This window comes from Plectropomus leopardus, chromosome 23 (assembly GCF_008729295.1).
Source record: "Plectropomus leopardus isolate mb chromosome 23, YSFRI_Pleo_2.0, whole genome shotgun sequence".
In the NCBI taxonomy this organism is placed as follows: Eukaryota; Metazoa; Chordata; class Actinopteri; order Perciformes; family Serranidae; genus Plectropomus; species Plectropomus leopardus.
In genome coordinates, this window is record NC_056485.1 from 3,250,406 (window position 1) to 3,270,855 (window position 20,450).

Consider the following 20,450-nt stretch of genomic DNA (forward strand, 5'->3'; position numbering starts at 1 on the left):
AGTGGACGCGCAAGGACGGATAGAAGTATCCTCTGATACTCAGCCTACAACTGGTGCGCTATCGCGTTTGGACGCACAATTACGCACGGCTGCAATTTAAGCTGCACAGTCCATTTTCTAAGGACTGCTTTACTCTGATGCATTTTGCAGTATTTAGAAGACATCTTTCTTGCTGTCTTTCGTGTATGAGGATTTCCACCTTTTAAGTCTGCAGAAAGTGGTGAGCAGTGCGGAGGCAGGGAATATGATCCACGCGTAAACTTCTGTTCAGGCTCTCTTAGTTTCTATCCGCTCACCATCTTTAAAAATGCAAATCCTCCTGTGCACAGCTGTGCTCCTGTACCTCAGGGAGTCTGCCAGCGCTGAGCCTAAAGACAAGTGTCCCACGCGGTGCGATGTGAGTACCTGTCCGAGTCCTAGCTGCCCCAGCGGCTACGTCCCAGACCGCTGCAACTGCTGCCTGGTGTGCGCGCAGGGAGAGGGCGAGCCGTGTGGCCGTAAGGACGACCTGCCGTGCGGGGACGGGCTGGAGTGCAAACACCCGGCGGGCAAGCGGCTCTCCAAGGGGTTCTGTCGGTGCAAGTACAGCCACGAAGTGTGCGGCAGCGACGGGAAGACGTACGGCAACGTGTGCCAGCTGAAGGCGACCAGCAGGAAGGCGCAGCAGCAGGGACTGCCGGGCATCAGCCAGAGCCAGAGGGGACCGTGTGACGCCGGCACAGGTACGATTTACGCATTGGTGGCTTCATTTGGCGAACAAGAGACTATAGGAAGCACCAGACAGGGCCGGAGGAAAGATTTGTGGGACCCTAAGAGGAGCCCTTCACATAACTACATTAATTAAAAATAATAATGATAAAAAATATAGATAGATAGATTTTTTTTTGTGCAAATCTGTAATGGAAATCAGCCATACTGTTAGCCAGATCACAAAACTGATTACAATCCATTGTCATGTAATTGGTGGAAATGCTCATGAAAGAGTTTGTTAACAAAAAACACCAGAAAAAGAATAACTTTTGCACTTTAGTAGTTCAGTTACAATAAAAGTTATATTGCAAACTATGATTTCTAAGACCAACAATGAACCCCCATCTAGTGCAACTACAGTAAAAATGTGTTTCCAACAATATCATGTTGACTCATCAGAAGAGTGCGGGCAGGCCCCTTCTGCCCCCACATCAATAAACCGCCCTGTGGCTTTGCTCCTGTGTCTTCACATTATTAAGAGGCAGATTAATAACAGCAGAGTAATGCTTCACAGCACTAATAAACAGTGGTTGGGGGGGCAGGTGCAGGTTTAACAGCCTGTTAAAGAACACCAGAGCCAGTCATTTGGAACGAGCAGACGGTGGGAATTAACCACACCTCCTGTAAAAAGTTGTTATTCTGTCCTGCAGACTGACCCAGAATAATTCCTCAACCCAAACACAGAGTTCATGTGCAGGCCTCGCTCTGTAAACAACGTTTCCGTCAGAGAGTGGAGCTCCTTCAAGTAAGAGGAGATTCTATCTGAGCTCTGGGGGAGCTCAGATAGTTTCTTTCCTGAACAGAGAAGGAGGGGGTCCCTCTGTAAACTTAAAAGATCCCAGCAGTCCACACTGCTTTTAGACTTATATGAGATCAATGCAGATGTGTATGGTGTTGGTAGAGGATAACTTGGCGTATTACTTATGGTTTATCATGGGTGAATGTAAGAATATTCTCGAGGTTTCTGACTTCGGTTATGAGATTATTAGCGACACGACAGCATGGCTCAAGAGATGGCAATGTTACTTTGGCTCTATGTTTCAGTGCATGTTTCTAGGCAGTAGCTAGTAGTCTGTAGGGACTTGTCTTGGGAAATGGGAACTAGCTGATATAAGTCTCTTAAGGCCCGTCCACACCAAGAACGATTACTAGAATTATAACTATAAAAAGATTATTTTTTAATTTTTAAAAAAATGATTTCATGTATGATTGAAATACTTCTAGCCAATCAGAGTCGGTCTTATTTAGACATTACATCCAACATTGGTCCTAATATGTTTGATTCTCCCAATTCCTGTCATCTTTGAAGAATTTCATGAACCCATATTCTTCTAATTTTCTCTGTGTTTCTCCTTAACCTTCTCACAATGTACAGCAGTAGCAGGTCATCGACATCTGTTTACAGAATTTTATCATTTGTCGCGCTCATATCATTATAATTACAGTAATAGTGCATGGTGTTGACCAACCATGGTAAAGAGTGAGGCTGATAGATGGAAAGCCACCAGTTTAACCCACTGACCAAAACTGGCATTGTAAGTTTCTGCAAAGCATGGGCAGGTTAAATTTGTATGTGTTATATGTAGCGGATATATTGAAACTTCCAATTTTATGTTGTGACAAAGCTGTGGTTAACGTGTGGTTAGGTTCAGGCAAAAAAAACCACTCAGTTATGGTTAGAAAAACACCATGTTTCACCACAAGCACTTCTGAAAATGCCATTGGTCTCCAACAGTGTTTCAGAGAGAGGCTTAGCTGTGTTTATCCAAACAGAGTCATGTTTAACAACTGAAGTCTTAGAAAATGATTTTTTTTTAACCTGATAGGCACCAGACCTTGAACTTCATCTAGCCTTTCCTGTCTTTCAGGAAGAAGACTGCGATTGATTGCAACACTAAAATATTTTTACTGGTTCCTTTGACCAAAACTTCAGGTTCAGTGGCAGAGAACCCTCACTTTCCTTTGTGCCCCACTGATTTCCAGTCATGTGACCCTTTGAAACCCATATGGCACCAGGTGTTAATTAACAGCAGCACTGAAATGTCTCCAAGCTAAGTAAACACTGAGCTACAGTAAAGCGAAAATACACTGTCAATAAATATGGTGACCTAGGTGGTAACTGACATAGTTTTACTCTACACACACACGCACACACACACACACACACACACGGCCAGTATGTTGTAGATTCATGGCAGCATGTGTTGTTTCACAGTCCTTCTGCTGTCCTCACTTCTTACGTGTTTCTCATTCAGACTACTGTCTCCATTCTAAAGCAAAGGTTACAGGCTATAAAATCATCCTTCCATCCCTCCATGCTGTTTTACTCTCTCCATCTGTCCCACATTCTCTCCGTCTCTCTCTCACCACGCAGTCTGTACTCTCCTGCCGTTTACTAAACTTGTAAAAGTAGAGCATGACCGCTGCTTGGAGGAAGTGTTTCACACAGACTGCAGCCAAACACACTCACCACACTGTTCCAAACAAAGGTAGACCGTCAGTGTTTGGCTTCGTCTCCTGCAGTCACTGAGTTCAGCTTATTTCCGTTCACCGGGAAAATCCACTTCCCAGTTTGTTACGTTTAGTTTAAAGTTTTATAAGGTTGAAGCTCTTTGTGCATTTGTGAGAATATACAGTGTCCCGAGTTCTGTCGTGCATCAATGTGGCTGTTTAGTAGCTCTTTAATTTCTCTTTTTATTCATTTTCTATCCTCAGTGGACACTTCTGGCACAAAATTTCACAGAAATACAAGCTACAACTCAGATCGACATCAGTTTTCTTGTGCTGTGTTCAGACCACTATTAACCCTTTGAAATGGAAAATTTAACTAATTGCACGAAATTAGCAAAAGGTGACAAGAAAATGCCCTAAAAATCGGGGGGGGGGGGGGTTTAAAAAAGGGAAATGTCCTAAAAACGTTATTAGTATTATTATACTTTTTTTTTCAATTTTCAGTACTTTTTTTTAAGGTAATTTTCTTGTAACTTTTTCTTGCTAGTTTTTGGGCCATGACTTTTTAAGTTGCGGATTGCCAAATTAATTTGCTCAGGTTTCAAATGGCTAAATGGCCTTTTGTCTATGTGTGTTTTTTTTTTTTTTATCAAAGACTATAAAATAAAGAATGTATGTAAAACGTTTTTGCACCAGGCTGTAAACAGGTTTACTTATGCTGTAAGGTTGGCATTTCAACATGGAGGTCTATTGGGATTAGCCATAAGGAACTGCAGTTTTTGGCACATCCACATTGACTTCGTTTTTCAGCCTCTGAGGCTGCCGCTTAGTTTTCACGTGCTCATTGAGGCAACTGATGACAAAAGACTAAACACAAACGTCACAACACAGAAATACATTTTTTTTTAAAATGAGTAATAGTTGAACATTTTAAATGATTCCCGTGATGAATTTCACTGTAACTATTTTTCACAAAACTAGGATTCAGTTCCAGAGAAAAGCACCAAACACCCAAAACAGTTTATCAGATCCAAATCTTTAGGGGTCATACATGTGAAGACAGTCTGCAATGGCAGAAATCACACAAGAAACACAAATCCCTAACTCCAAGCAGAGTCAAAAAACAGACAATCAAACAGGGGGGAAAAAAAGCAAGAAAGCATGAACTCTACAGCAACAATGTGGAAACTGAATGGGGGAAACACTGGGCTTTAATTACACAAAGGCTGATTACTAACTGCACACAGGTGAGAGAAACAAGACACAGGTGAAACACACGAGGTCATCAACAAAGGCGGGAAAACCCAGGAAGTGAGAGCAGCACTAAACACAATGACAAGAAATTTCAAAATAAAACAGGAATTGGACACAAAAACAGAATCTCACATTCGCATTATATAAAGTGGTGTTTTTTAGCTACTGCTAGTACGGCTTGACAAAGGGAAATAGAAAGGGTTCATTCTGCGGTGTGTTCAGTATGTTACATTGTCCCCTGTTTTAGAGAATTTTGTTGAAGATGTTTCCTTAGGCTGATGCCAAATGAATAGACAGAGGTTATGAACCAAACCATTTGGAATCATTTGAGGACATTACATATCTACAGTTAATGTCATGCCAGTCTGTCATGTTTGTATGTGGGGCCCATGTGGCTGGTAAATAGGCTGAAAATGGGCCCTGTCCACATGTTCCATAATGGCCAATTGCCCATATAGGTGGGTTTACCTAAGTGGGCCCCGGATAAGATGCCCATTTTGGGCCCATACCAACTGGATACTGAGGTAGTCCTAACATAAGTCATGTGTTGTTGTATGGATGTTGGGACATGTTGTGTTGGATGGACAGAAAGACAGACGGACCCTCTGTTTGGTGCTGATGAATGAAACAGATTGCTACTGCTACAGTCATCAACTCAGTCCTCACTCAGAAGGTTACAATCATCTGAAACACACACACACACACAGAATATACCAGTGAGAGATATCAACAGAGGGAAGAGGAAGTCCCTGTGGCCCAGAGTTGTGGCCGACTCTATTTACATTCCCCTTTGATCACAAACCGTTTATTTTGTCTGGGTTTAAAGGGTGCGTGGCTGGCACACACACACACACACACACACACACAAACACTCTCTCACACACACACACACACACACACACACACACACACACAGGTCACTGGAGCATTAAAGGCGTGGTACTTAACTAAACTAAAAATATATGGGTGACTGACCTGCAAGTCCCAACTCCCAAATTGGTTGGTAAATGGTCCATCATGCCCATTGAGATTAGTACTAGAGTTTAGAGAAAATTGCCCCAAATTATCAAGGCAACAATTAATCAATTCTTTCTAAGAAGGGGTTTTATTTTTTGGAAAATCAGTAGTTGTCTGCCTCTAAAACCTTGTGGTTCATATGTTGGCAAAGATTCTCAGTTATCGCTCATGGCCAGAGGCAACTGGACTTGCTTGAGTTTCTTGAAGACGTTTCATCTCTCATCTGAGTGGCTTTTTTAGCTCTAAACTGAACTGAAGAGGCTAAAACTAAAGAGGTCACGCAAATAAGAGGCAGAAGATCTTCAAGAAAGTCAAGCAAGTCCAGCTGCCTATAATGTAGCACCTATTAACTTATGGTTCATGTGATCGTATTCAGTATATTTCAGTTTTCTTGAGTCTGTCACTGATGTAAGTGATTCAAACTCCACACAGGTCATGAAAGCTTCACATGTGCTGTTTGAAACACTCTCCATCTGGTCAGTGCGTCTCTCTCTGGGGAAGAATCCTCACACAAAGAGAAAGTCGTTTATTTGAGCTCTCTAGCAGCAGCTATAGCAGCGTTTTCTCTCTGTGGAAGTCTACATTACCTTGCTAATGGAAAAACCTTTTGACTTTTCATATTTCAAGACATGGCCTGTGTCAGCGGGCCATACTCCTGCCATGGTGATCTATGAGCACTATGGAAATTAAAGCTGCAATAGTCAATATTTGTTTATGACCAGTGGATCAAATGACTGTGTAAAATGCAACAGGATATTCTCATTCCCAGCTAGCAGGAAGCATTTCCACAATTTGCAATAACGTTTTAAAGAAAATATTTTAATCTAATGTTCAAAGAAGATTTTAAGGATGTTTATCATTTCAAATAATGTTCCTGTAAGGTTAAATGCTGACTAAGACATAACGTTATAACTGCAACATTCTGAGGATGTTTTGGTGACATTGTCACCTCTCAACATCACCAAAACATCCTCAGAAAGTTACAGTTATAACGTTACATCTTAGTTAGCTTTTAACCTTATAGGGACATTATCTGAAATGATAAGCATCCCTAAAAGGTTCTTTGTACATTAAATTAACTTGAAATTTTAGGTAACGTTAGCTAATGTTATGAAAACGTTCCCTGGTAGGTGGGAAGTTGCTCTAAATAATTTACAATTGGTTTAAAACGCAGCTGCCAAAAAAACTGTCTAGGACAAATCGTCGATCCCACATAACACTCGTTCTTGCATCCCTCCATAGGCTCGCTGTAAAATTCAGAATAATCAACAAAATCCTGTTGATTACAATACGGCACTGCACAACCTGGCCCCCGGTTACATTTCTGACCTCCTTGTTCCTTATTCTACTTCTTGACCACTTCAATCCTCAAATCTTGGCCTTTTATCCACCCCCTGCTCCAAATGCAAAACAAAAGGGTAATAGTGCTGTTGCTGTTTTAGCTCTGAGCCTGAGAAATATCTTCCCCAGTCCACATTTGCTGAATCCTTGGACCATTTTGAGCACTTTACATAAGCCCACCTTTATCAACAAGCCTTTCTATAGAGCCTCTCATTGCACAGTACTTTATATTATAATTTATTTGAACTTCATTCATTTATTTTAGGTACACGTATGTGTGTGTGAAGCGCTTTGTAACTGTGTCTTTTAAAAAGTGCTATATAAATAAAGCTTTACTTACTTGCCCCTGCGCTATCTTAAAAAAGCACGCCACAGCCTCTTAAAGACAGTAATGACAGCCTCCAATTATTTTCACCAGCAATTGTATCAGGTTGGCCATAATAAGAAATGTGAATTTGTAAAAAATGCTAATGTTACGACTTAAACCCACTGGCCTTAGCCTTTGGTTGGATTTTGTCTGTCATTTGAGATTCTCTTTTCAGTCTAAAATCACAAACCACAATTTCCTCAAAGGCTGTCTTGGCTCAGCAGCGTACAGTGCAGCTGTAGAGAAAACATGTAACTCATTATTACTGGTAGGCCCCGGCAATGCAAACTTTAGTTTTCCAAGAGAGTTGCCAAGTTTGTGCCATCAGGTGGGTTTGCTAATGTTTGGGTGGTGGAACAGAGGAGATTGGTTTGCAGTGTCCTGACACAGATTTACTGTCTTTACACGTGACTGTGTTGACTGCATATTTCAGGAATAAAATCAGAGCGTTCAGGAAAAAAAGGTTTATTGTAAGTGTCACTATCAGAGGCTGTTAAGTATAAAGGCTCAAAGTCAAGTCAGTGTTATTTATGAAGCCCATTATCACAAATCACATTTTGCCCCCAAACAGCTAGCAATGTTTCGCTCTAAGAACACTTTGAGAATAGTACAAAGCAACTAATGCAATGTTTTAGTAACATTTTCAGCAGCAAATTTTCTTTTAGTTCCCAGAATGTTCTTCTTAAAGTTATAATACTATTCTCTATAAACATCAAAAAATATTAAAATGTTTTTTAAAAGTCTGTAATCTCAGTCCTCAATAACATGTTCTGAATGTAACTTTTGAAATGTTCTTTCTTTTTTTTGATCTGTCACCTCTCAACATCACAAAAACATCATCACAATGATGCAGTCAAAATGTTACGTCTTAGCATTTAACTTTGTTGGGACATTATCTGAAGTGTTCTTTGAACATTAGATTAAAATGTTTTCTTCAAGACATTGATGCAAATTGTAGGTAATGTTAGCCAGTGTTGTGGGAATGTCCCCTGCTAGCTGGTCCAAGGCAAGCCTGAGCCAGCTTTAGTTATTCAACAGAAAAGTATTTAGTGTACACTTAAATATGGAGATGGTATCTGCCTCCCAGACCGAAACTGGATGATGGTTCCACCAAAAAGGAGTGTGGTAGCTGATAGATTTGTATCTCACTGTGTAGGTAAAAACTAGAAAAAGAGGTTATTACTGTTTGTCCAAATCTGTTCACTATTATCAACAGCACTTCACAAAAAGTGTTCATTTAAAAAAAATTCTTTTTAATTGGCTTTTTTTCAGCATCACAGCACTAAGACTACTTTGTGCCGCTATGATCAATGCAGGTGCTCAGTGTTAGTGCTTTCGTATTAAAGTACTGTGGGTTAGTGTCTATGGTTCTGATCTTAACACCATGGTGTCCTCGTGGTTTATTTCATACTAACCTAGTTTTCTGTCTCGACAAGAAACTATTCATCCACTGTCCACCCAGTGCTTTGCGGGGTGCCACAAGGCTCTATTCTTGATCCTATGCTATTTTCTATTTATATTACAGTATATTGGTTTCACATCATTAGTCAACACAATATTATGCACCAATCTTATCTACATAAGATTGGTACCCAGTTGTTTCTTTTCTTTAATCCTATTCATTTTAGCAGGTTGGATGGACTTCTGAGTGATGCCAAAACTGAGAAATCTTTGCTAATCGTACTAAGTGTATTGCCAAAACTGTTCAACATTCTGTTAAATAATGCCAGTGTGGAAGTAATTCCTAACTGAAACTGCTGACTGGTTATTAAAATACATAATTCTTCTTGCCAGTATAGGTCCTTCACATGCTGCCAGCCCTCGTTACAAGTTCAACTTTATAGCTGATGTGGTGGAGAAAATTGCTCCTGCTGTGGTCCACATCGAACTCTTCCTCAGGTACTGACTCTGTATATGTGTGTGTGTGTTTGTGGGGGTTTCAAAAGGGTTTTATTAGGTAGATGTAACATCCTTATTAAAGTGGTGCCTAACCTTACGTATTTAGACATAGGCCAACCAAGACTAAAACTTACTGATGTTTCTAATCACAACCCAGGCATCCTTTGTTTGGTCGGAACATCCCTCTGTCGAGTGGATCTGGGTTTGTAATGTCAGATAACGGACTGATTGTTACCAACGCCCATGTGGTCTCCAGCACCACACCAGTGTCCGGTCAACAGCATCTCAAGGTACTGAAGTACTGCTTTTGCACATAAATGATGTATGCTTTATTTTACACAGCCACAGAGGAGTTGGTAGGTGTACTTTTGAACTCTGGACAGCCTCGGGCTAGCTGTTTCTCCCGCTTCCAGTCTTAATTCTGAGTTAGGTTAACTACATCCTGCTCTGATCTTAATGCACAAATGACCTTAGTATGGATTTGAATTTCCCAAAATGTTGCAATATGCCTTTAAGAGCCTGTTCATGATTGGTTTTGTAACGCATTTCAGCGCTCTGAGTGCAAGCGGACAGCTGAGACACATCATTGTTAACACCTGTGTCGAGTATTTGTCTCCAGCTGACCACTTGTGTTCAGTTTTTGGAAATGCCTACGTCACTTACGCTAGAATGTCAAAGTGCCATGCACACAGTTATTATGTCCACACTCTAGTCTCTCTCTAGTCTTGTCAGCCATTGTCAGCTGGTACAGCTTGAGATGTTGCTGTCGGCAGAATCCAACACGTCTCCTTCCGTGGGGCAAAATATTGAACAGTCACACAACACTTTGTCCAACTTGTCGCAAAATGAGTAAGTTATGGACATTTAGTGCGTTTTCACCAAAGCAACCACAGTGTCCTGCATAAATGATGTAGTCCCTATTGAGAATGTATCAGAACAGGTTAGCATTTAAGCTGATTACTTATTGACTGTAGACCAGATATAACTGATTTTAGTGAGACATTACCATCAGATTTTTCACAAGTGTACAAGTTTGACATCTTTATTGTCAGTTTGGGAATTGTAACAAGAAAATATATATTGCCAATATTGTTTAATGGATTTATCCACCATCGTAAGAATAAGGTTTTGATCTAAATGTCAACTTTTAGCAAATTTATCAAAGTTTAACATTGTCACTGCATACTGTCTATTTGCAAGTTCAAAATATCAGCTATGGCTTTCAGAACTGATTTTTGGCTGAACCACAGCTGGCTCAAAAACAACATAGGTTAGTTTATAAGGCTCTTACAGTATGGTACTAACTCTACTTGAAGAAATATACTGTGCCCAATACAAAGCTAACCTCATAGAAATGAATCAAGCCAAATCCTTTGCTTCCCATTAGGTTTTATTTGAGATGTTACATTTGTTAAAATCTCATTCTTTAATTCCTGCAGGTCCAGATGCATAATGGTGATGTCTATGAAGCCAGCATCAAAGACATTGACAAAAAGTCAGACATTGCTACAATCAAAATCAATACACAGGTGGGTGCACTGCTGTATGGGATTTTCTCAATAAGCAGGAAATAAGAAAATGAACTTAATTTGCTGCCAGTTTGAGCCAGACCATTGAGACAGCAACATAGAACTTCTCAGTAAAACTGTACTTGTGGAGGTAAAGTGGAGGTATGCATCAGAGTGAATGTTTCATTTGTTTAAACTTGGTTTCCTCTCTTAGGATGTGCTCTAAAGGGAAAGGATGTGTTTACAATGAGTGAACAACCTAAACTCAGTTCCATCAGACTGTTCTACATGTCTTGTGGATCATTTGTTATACATTCCAGAGATGGGTTTAATAAATTTCCATCCCTTCATTCAAACAAAATGTGAAATTAGCAACAGAAAGTAAACAAACAGTACTGAAGTACTGGACTGGACGTTTCAGCTTTACTCGTGGCATGCAGCTAAAAGCTCCTAACCAGATGTGTATGACATCAACATCTGGTGTACAACTGAAGTGAAGATTGGAAAACCATACTCTCCAAGAAAAGAGCGTCAGGCCAGAGTGTTGTCTGTTGTTAACACTGTAGATTGAAGTTGTCTTTGTGCCATATCCTTGGATTTTGGAAGGGAAACTCACAGAGAGGTCCCAGTCTTAAATTAAAAGAAGAATGTTGGTAATATGAAGAGAAAAACAGTCTGAATAGGGCAGGTTGTGGACTGGTCTAAAACAACAGGACTTTCACCACAGAGAACGCAGATTGTGGCCTGTATGAAACCAAAAATCCCCTTTGTTTTGAGGTAACGTCACCTATTTACATCACGTTAGGATATAAATATACTTATTTTAACCCACAATATGATTTTGTTCTATATTTAACCTAGTTTTGTTGCCAAAACTAGCCCTCCCTTCATCACAAGCAAGTCCTCTACCTTGCACCGTCATTTTAACTTTGGATATTTCATATCATTGCAACCAGATAAAACCAAAGCGCCACAGCAGAAGAAACGCTGCACCTCTGAGTTGCTCTCAAGCGCTCCCAGCTGGACATTTCCTGAAGAGTACCTGCCATTTACAGCTACGGAAAAAAACACTTTAATGGCCCCAGGCTTTACAGTAACAAGCATCAGTAAAAAAAGAGAGGAAGAATACCCAGTGAGAACAGTGCTGGTTCAAACCCCTTTAAACAAAGGCTTGGCAAAGTGGATTTTTTTTTTTAGATTAAAAAATGCATTCAGCATGTCTGTTTGGCCTGAAGGAGAAACATTGGACGTGAACAAAACAGTGTCTGTTTACAATGATGAGGCCAACTTGGATCCGCCCGCCTCATGGCCTCCATTAGCACAGTGACACTCCAGCAGGGTAATGACTCGTTTGTGGCATTTTATCAAGGTCAGCAGTGTGTGTTTGACTTTACAGTGTGTGTCATACATGTGTCCAGGTTCACAGTGGTGTTAATAGGGTGGGGTTATGGACCACAGTCAGAATCCAAACCTTCCCCCGGGGGTGACACCAAATACTTCCAGCACATCCACAGCTCATACCACCTCAGGGATTTCGGGGGGATTTTCACAGTGTGCTGCTCTTACGTCACTTCCCAGCTAAAGTTGTAGACATTTGCTGATTTTCTGGGCTGATACTGGCCACAGCAAAATAAACCAGGCATGTTGTGCATGTTACCTATATATTCATTTTTTTCAGTGATATTTTTTTAAATTAAATCCCCATGTATCTGGCTAGGCGACAAAAATACTTCACATAGATCAAGGTTTTGGTTAAATATTGAAAAAGTCAAGTCCCCTCCAAAGAAACCAAAGGTGCTGACATGACTTGAGGAAATTTCTACACAGATTAATTGGTTGTCTTTGTCCTACTTACGACATCATTCAAGGTTTAATAAACATGGAATGCCTTCAATGCCGACTGCCGAACCTTGGCTTCACCGCCGTATTGGCGTTGACATTGGCAACGTTACTTAGCCTCCTGAGAAACAGAGAAATTGCTATTTTGTATTCTGTATGACATGGAATGAAATCTAACTGTGGTCCTCTAAGGTAGCTGTGTGTGTGTCCACATATTTTGGTGTCTTTCCGCCACATTTAAAAAGATTATTCATGCGGCTTTTAATATTGAAGAAAGATTTCCACATTTTGAAGTGGTGTTCTTAGTCATCTTGTTCCAACAGTTAAATGAAGTTGTGTTTAGTCTCAGGACATATGTTAATAAGTCACATTCCATCAAATGGAAATGTTCTAGATGCTTGTGCATCATTTTATAAATATTTCCTCAAAATTTAGGTGGAGAGCCTTATTTGGTATCTCTGGAAACTTAGGGATTTTACCCAGAAATTATATATATTGCTGTGGGTTTGGGTAATACTTGGCCACACAAGATGTGCTTGTAGAGATAAAGTCACTGTTGGGTGGGTCATTGAGTCTGAGCAAAAATATCTGCTTTCAAAATACATTATCAGTTGATCCTCGGTTCCCGGCATGACCGAAGGTTGACGTGTCTCCATTAGAAGTGAGAGAGCTGGATCAGGACCAAGACAGGGAGGAGTGAGAGAAACACAATCCAAAGCACTCCACCTTAGAGAAACTCTTTCTGCTCATTCCTTCTCTCCCTCCGTCACACATCTGTCTCCTGAGCATGTGTTTCTAGTCAGATTCATTCTTTTCCTCCCCTTACTTTGTTGTCAGTATATAGCTGCATAGTATTATTTTAGTTCATTTAGTCTTTCCAAAATGTTGTTTTTGTATCGACTTTGTATGTTTTACAGCTGTTGTCATCATCATTATGGCTGTTATTCATGGTTTTCCACACTTTATTCCACATTTGTCCTCACCTCACCATGTTCCAGATGTGCTGGAATTGTTGATTGTTGGTTGTTTGAGGTTTGATACCCTCGATTTGCAGTACTTGCACAGTGGCTTCTTGGAACTGTTAAAATAGCAGTTAAAGCTTTTGTGTGTTACCAACATTACAGTTATTTTAACACACTTTAGACCTTATTTTTGGAAGGTGCAAAGTTGAAATATGCAGGCCTTGGGCACAAGCTTAAATTGAGGTGTATGGAGATTCATGAGCAGCAGCTGCACAGCTGTGAAAGAGGTTGAATTGGAGCGCAGATTAACGGAAAGTTCATTTTTTACTACTTTTACTATTTTACTTTTGCACTATATGCCTTGAGTTTTGTATACATTTTTTACTATTCACTTAACAGTCCAACAAAAGCACAACTATCAAAAGCATATGGAGATGAACATTAAAAGTTATTACCTCAATAATTTTTTATGACTTTCTTTTACACTGCAGTGCAACCTCTGGTTTTAACTTATAGGTTTAGCATGCATCAACGTACCACTCTTTTATGTACTGTAGGATGCATGTGGCCATTTTATAGAGACAGTCAAAAATACATACTTACCTTTTACCTGTTTTTAGTGCTATGTATCAATGTAGATTGTTTTGGTTGTGAAGTTTAGGACTGGAATGGACCCAAATGCAGAAATCAGACTCAAAAAGCAAAGTTCCAAAGTTCAATCCAGCACAAGGTCACACACGGGGAGGTAAAATGGCAGCAACAGTGCAGGCAAAGAGCAGAGAAACAGTCCAAAGGATCAAAAACCCGGCAAGCAGCAGAGAAACAGGAAAAATCCAAAGTAAAAAAATAGGCTGCAGTCATACACGGGTGGAAAAACTCAAAAAGAAAAGCTGGTGAGCAAGAAATCTTGAGTACAAGACACCTGGTAACAGGTGAGCTAATGAGAGGGGTCCAAATACGAGACATAGGTGCTGATCAAAAGCAGGTGTTGCAGAACAAAGAAAGGAAGTAACTCTCACAGAAACAAGGAAACACCAGGGTTAACAAAATAAAACAGGGAATACAGAGTCTATGGTGGATTATTACATCGGTGTTAGATATCGGCCATAGAGATGTCTGCCCTCTCTCCAATATAATGCAGATAGGTGGCACTCAGCTTGTGGTTCTCAAAGTGCCCAAAATCTGATCTTGAAAAACTCAACAGCAATGTCTTTTTCCAGAAATTATGACACACTTCTCAAGATAATCCACAGACCTTGTTTCATGAAGGAATAATTTTCTTTGTACCCACCAACTGAATCATCACGCAGAGGTATGCAGCTTCTGCTAGCTAACCTGGCACTTCTGAGCTAGCTAACATTATAGGTCAGCCAAGGAGGATGCCATTTATGTTTACGTCTCGCATTGTCATAAGCACAAGCCTCACATCCTTGAGTAGATGCACACCTCTTTCTGAGCGGTTCAGTACAACATCTGCCTGGTCAGCGTTGACAATTTAGCACACCAAGTTGCCACCACTAAATCTGAAGTACAGTTATACTACATGCCACTCCACTTACATTATCAAATGAAGTATTCTACAAGCATTGGTATCTCTTTAAATGTACTGGAACTGGTACTATAACTGTTTTGATGATACCCATGCATGCTTACCCTACTACAGCATTATCTAACCATTTGTTTCTTGTCTTCTCCCAGGAGAAACTGTCTGTATTGTTTCTGGGCCACAGTGCAGACCTGAGACCCGGGGAGTTTGTGGTTGCAATCGGCAGCCCCTTTGCTCTGCAGAACACCGTCACCACCGGCATTGTCAGCACTGCCCAGAGAGATGGCAAGGAGCTAGGCCTCAGGGACTCCGACATGGACTACATCCAAACTGATGCTATTATCAATGTGAGAATATAGCAAGGCAGAACCATGTAATCTAAGTCAAAAGTCTTAAGTAGTGCAGTTGGGATTTCTATTTGTTTGGTCGCAAAAATTGCTGTATTGTGAAGTGTGCATTTTGTACACCAAAATACTGTTTCTTTTTGTGTTTTCTTTCACAGTATGGGAATTCAGGGGGACCTCTTGTCAATCTGGTGAGCTTTTGGTTTCCTACCTCAGAGCTGACTGCTGTAAAATTCCTTTCTCTGCTTGGTTGCAGTAGATAAACCTAAAATATAAATTGCACAACAATTGTCTCTGTATGTAAGGATGGGGAGGTGATTGGCATCAACACCTTGAAGGTTGCAGCAGGAATCTCATTTGCAATTCCCTCGGACCGAATAACTCGTTTCCTTAATGACTCACTTGACAAGCACAGCAAAGGTGAGTTTAACAATGATGTCACTGAACCAGGACCAAACACCTTTGAGTAATATGCAGAGAGTAACTGGAGTGTCTTTCAGATGTGAGGTCAATAAAAAAGCGTTTCATTGGAATCAGGATGTTGACCATCACACCAACGTAAGTCTGACCTGTCATTATTGTGTTTATGGAAAATATGAAAAATAGAGATAACATACTGTTTGCATCTTGTGATGTTATTTAAGAATAACCCATTTTCAGTTTTGTCTAAATACTCAACTACTGCCCGTTTACATACTTCAACAACAGGTTGTCCAGCTCAGGGCAGGTTATAGCACCAACATTAAAATCCAGACCTCTTGAAACAAGCAAAGGTGTCCCACAAGGATTTAGTTTTGGTCCACCTCTATTCACATTATACTGATCATCAATACCCTAAATAATATACCTTTCCTAAATTGTTTGAGGGAAATGCATCTTTTTATGCTGATGACACAGTTGCTTATTGAACTAACTCGCTCATAGCTCGTACTTCCTTTTAATAGTGTCAAAAAATTACCTATAGCTTGTCTTGAATACCTAGAAAACATACAAGTTGTGTTATTTACACATTATTATAAGACATGTTTGAACCCTCATGTGCTGTAACAGGAACCGTTGATTCCTGAATTAAATCAGTTGATTTAGTTATTTGGAATTTGGTTACATAATTCACTTTCTTTGAGAAACTGCATCTTTATTTTTTCCAGGTTAATTGAAGAGCTAAAACAGCAGAATCCAGACTTCCCCAATGTTACCAGTGGGATTTATGTCCATGAGGTCGTTCCTCACTCACCTGCACAGAAGTAGGTTTACTTTGATTATTCATTCCTTAAACAAAACTGTATATAGTTTGTTACCTGTTTCTAAATTGAAATGAATGCTTTACCTATAACATCTCTGTTTATCCTGCTCTTTGTCTCCAGAGGTGGTATCAAAGATGGTGACATTATTGTGAAACTGAATGGCAAACCTTTGATGGCCACTGCTGATCTGCAGGGGGCGCTGCAGGAGGAGACAGCCCTACTGCTGGAGGTCAGGAGGGACAATGACGACCTGCTCTTCAACATCGAACCTGATGTTATCATGCAGTAGAAATGGGAAGCACCGCTCTCATGCAGAGTTAGACCAACATTAAAGGCCCTATTTTTGTGAAAGAACACATTGGATGGTGGAAGCTTTGCACCAGTGCAGTGAACTTTAATCAAGCGCACACATGTTCTGATACTTTGGTAACTGGCTGTCAACTGTGCCAAAGTAAAAGAAGCCCATGGACGACATGGTGCAATGCAGTCTTGGTATCAAGGATTTACACCTGCTCAGACAAGGTCAACATTGGAACAACTACACACATGACATCGCATTACCCCAAACCCTTTTCATGTTGAGTTTCCTTTTGATTTTCACCTTTTTCAACCAGTAGACACATTTACTGTACAAGTACCTCAAAAATATGTTAATATGAGTCAAAAATGGCTGTTAGGCAGTATGTTATGGTGCACACCATGAAAAGATGAAAGCAGAGTTGATGAATATATAGTTGAATTGATAAAATTTCTATTTTTAGAAGGCGAAAATGACATACACATAAATGAATACATTTTGCTCTTAAGCATTTTTCTGACAGGGGGACATAGTCACAAGCATACATCAAAAAAACTTTCATGACCCTCTTTAGTATCCATACAAGGGTGAAGAGTTGCTCCACTGTTCTATGACCAGGTTCTCCCCTGGTTCTCTTAATCTAAATCCAAGTGAGGTAGTAGTTAGTAGTGAAGAGAGAGCTGAGTCTGAATAAGCAAAGCTCTTGATTTACCAGCTGATCTACTTTTAAACCCTCTTCAATGGTATAAGCTTTGAGTGATGACTAAAAGAAATGTGGATAGAAACATCCAAAATTAGTTTCCTTTGCAAGGTAGATTCAGTCAAGTCAATTTTAAGTCAAGTCAAGTCAATTTTATTTATAAAGCCCATTATCACAAAACACAGTTTGCCTCAAAGGGCTTGACAGCATACGACATCCCTCTTCCCTTAGACCCTCACATCACCTCAGGAAAAACTCCAGAAAATGAACCCCTGTAACGGGGAAAAAAAGGAAGAAACCTCAGGAAGAGCATCAGAAGATGATGAGGGATCCCTCTTCCAGGACGGACAGATGTGCGATAGATGTCGTAAATAACAACTGAATTACAATTACGACAAAAAGGAAAGAGAAAGACTGAGGGGAAGAAAGGGGGAGAGATGCACAGCAATAATGGAAACAGACGCATGTCATATTACAATAATGATAGGTGTTCTAAATGCACTCTATGATAATATTGTGGGTGTTGATAAGAGCCCCGTGCGTATATAATGATAGAGGAGGCTTGGTTCATAATAATGGCAGGTTGCATTAGCACGAACACAGGCTTAGCTTCAGACAGGACCACAGCAATGGCACAACCAAGACCACCATCAGGGCGAGTCGGGGGTACAGTATCAGTGCAGCCACAGCATGAGCACGACCAAAGGCAGGGTCACAGCGCCAGCACAGCTATCACCATGATCAGGAGCAGCCAAGATTGCAGCCAGAATCTGGGAAAACTAGGAAACAAGGGAGCCGGAATTCTCCGTAGAGGCAACGGAGTTAGCATAATGCAGTAAACACACATTAGTGTTTTCAGATGGAGGAAGCAAGAGAAGGAAAAAGGAGCTCAGTGTATCATAGAAAATCCCCCGGCAGATTAACCTATGTCAGCCTAACTAGGGGCTGGTCCAGGCAACCTGTGCCAGCCCTAATTATAAGCTTTATCAAAGAGGAAGGTGGTAAATCTACCCTTAAAAGTGGAAACGGTATCTGCCTCCCTAAACTGAAACTGGAATATGGTTCTATAAAACAAGCATAACAGCTCAAACAACCAGGTGCTAGGAGTAGAACAGATGCTTTTTTGTGTTAAAAGGAGGCACTTAAGGTGGTTCAGGTATTAGATCAGGCTGTCTCCAGGATGCCTCGTTTTTGAGGTTATCTGGCCATTTCCAACTGGGGGAAGAGACAGGGCAGATCAAGAACGCACTGGAGAGATTATATATTCCATCTGGCCTGTAAACATCATGGGCTCGTAGGAGAATCAGGGGAAAAGGATGTATGAGATACAATGCTGAATGGATGGATGGCTGGAAGGATGGGGAGAGTTGTTGGGATTGTTGCGATTGTTAGTCCCATGCACGTTAAACTGCACGCTAAACTACAAACTACAAATGCACCATATTCAACTGGAATGTTAAATGGTTATCTGAAATGTGTTGATTGATGAAGAGGCCAATAAGTTCAAGTCTTTGTTCATCAAATCATTCAGGTCATTATCACATAAAATGTAGTGCAATTTTATCAACTCAGGCACCTTCATCAACTCTGCTTTTATCCCTTATTAATTGATTTTGCACACAGACTATAGATTCTTAACAGTATACTGTGTCAGCATACTTTTTGTGCTTTGGACAGTGGATTACACTTTGCACATTTTTTAAAATGAAAATATGGTTTTACTTCATTGATACTGGCCTCAATCATCGACCAGTGTGGTTCACTGCAGATATGATGAACAGTCCTTCTTGACCTAAACTAGTGAGTGCTATGTTCATAATTGTCATTATTTGTACTGTATGTAAGTTGTATGAGCAGAGGAACCATTCTAGATTGTTGGAGAATGATTTTGCTGACCACTTTGAGTCTTAAGGCCAGGCAGTTTCATTCCAAAATTGCTGAAAACCCTTTTAAATCTTTTATTGAAAATGTAATGACTTGCTTTGCATCTTTAGATGGAACAAAGTTCAAATAACTCAAAACTAAGTACCATAGTCCATCTTGGATGAATAAGGGTGTATCCCAGAGGAGTCCATTCAGTCTGATCCTAAAGTTCCCTAGATCCCTAAAGTTGCCCCACCTCTTTAACACAATGGTTCTAATTGGGTTACTTGTTCTAGGTCTTAATCCTAAAACCCTTAAAGAAATGATGTGGCATGGTGGAAACATGTGTGACAGCAAATGTCACAGTCAGACATAAAGTAACAAGAAAGTCACAAATAAAAAGGAAAACACTTTTCTGACTTTTTTTTCAGTGGTCCATCATGTTGATAACATTTGATACATCATATATTTGCTTATAAACTTGGGTATGATTGAACTTCCCTGATTTTACAATCAGTGCTAAGATTTCTGGGGCAATAAAGGCATTAGTATGTTTCCAAAAAATGCTTGTGAGATCATAGAAACCCCTTTGCCCCGGCAAATCTGTGAATCCTAGAATGGCAAAGAAATGGCTCTTACTCTGCCATACTCTGCCTCTGATTGGCCTACCCTGACATTCTTACCCTCACCCTAACTAAATTGTTTGAAACACACTGGAGCCTTTGGTGCAGACTCTGAACCTGGGAGCATATTGGGATACACTTGATATTTTTTTGCTTGTGTGTTCCATCTACTGTTAACATCCACTGACTCCTCAACTCAGTGAACAAGATACTTGAGATGGAGGTATTATAAGGCATCATTTCAAACACATCATGCTCTCAGTGCACATGGAACTTGATTTATGAGCCTTCTTTGTAAGTTCTCCAGTAGCCATATAGGAAGGCTTTCCCTTTTACCTGAAATATGGGGCAGAGCTGAATGCATTATCCAACACAAGCACTGTATACTACTCCATAATTGTGCTCTGCTTGAATTTCTGGTAACTGACCATTTCATCACTGACT

The 20,450-nt window shown here is 40.3% G+C and overlaps 1 protein-coding gene across 1 annotated transcript; it reads left to right on the forward strand.

Moving 5' to 3' along the window:
- Positions 1–20: 20 nt before the first annotated feature.
- On the forward strand, positions 21–17,711 carry LOC121962061 (serine protease HTRA3-like). The gene is made up of 10 exons (XM_042512254.1): positions 21–722; positions 8,980–9,079; positions 9,237–9,369; positions 10,519–10,608; positions 15,087–15,281; positions 15,437–15,469; positions 15,584–15,698; positions 15,779–15,836; positions 16,427–16,522; positions 16,643–17,711. The coding sequence occupies exons 1-10, from the start codon at positions 308–310 to the stop codon at positions 16,809–16,811; spliced, it is 1,404 nt and encodes a 467-aa protein (XP_042368188.1). The 5' UTR covers positions 21–307; the 3' UTR covers positions 16,812–17,711.
- Positions 17,712–20,450: the final 2,739 nt, after the last annotated feature.

What these genes read in the sequence shown, in the direction of transcription:
- LOC121962061 (XM_042512254.1), top strand. Translation starts at nt 308, where the DNA reads ATGCAAATCCTCCTGTGCACAGCTGTGCTCCTGTACCTCAGGGAGTCT. An exon ending in ACCGTGTGACGCCGGCACAG is followed by an intron (nt 723 to 8,979) that starts GTACGATTTACG and finishes TTGCCAGTATAG; the next exon opens with GTCCTTCACATGCTGCCAGC. An exon ending in GGGGACCTCTTGTCAATCTG is followed by an intron (nt 15,470 to 15,583) that starts GTGAGCTTTTGG and finishes TCTGTATGTAAG; the next exon opens with GATGGGGAGGTGATTGGCAT.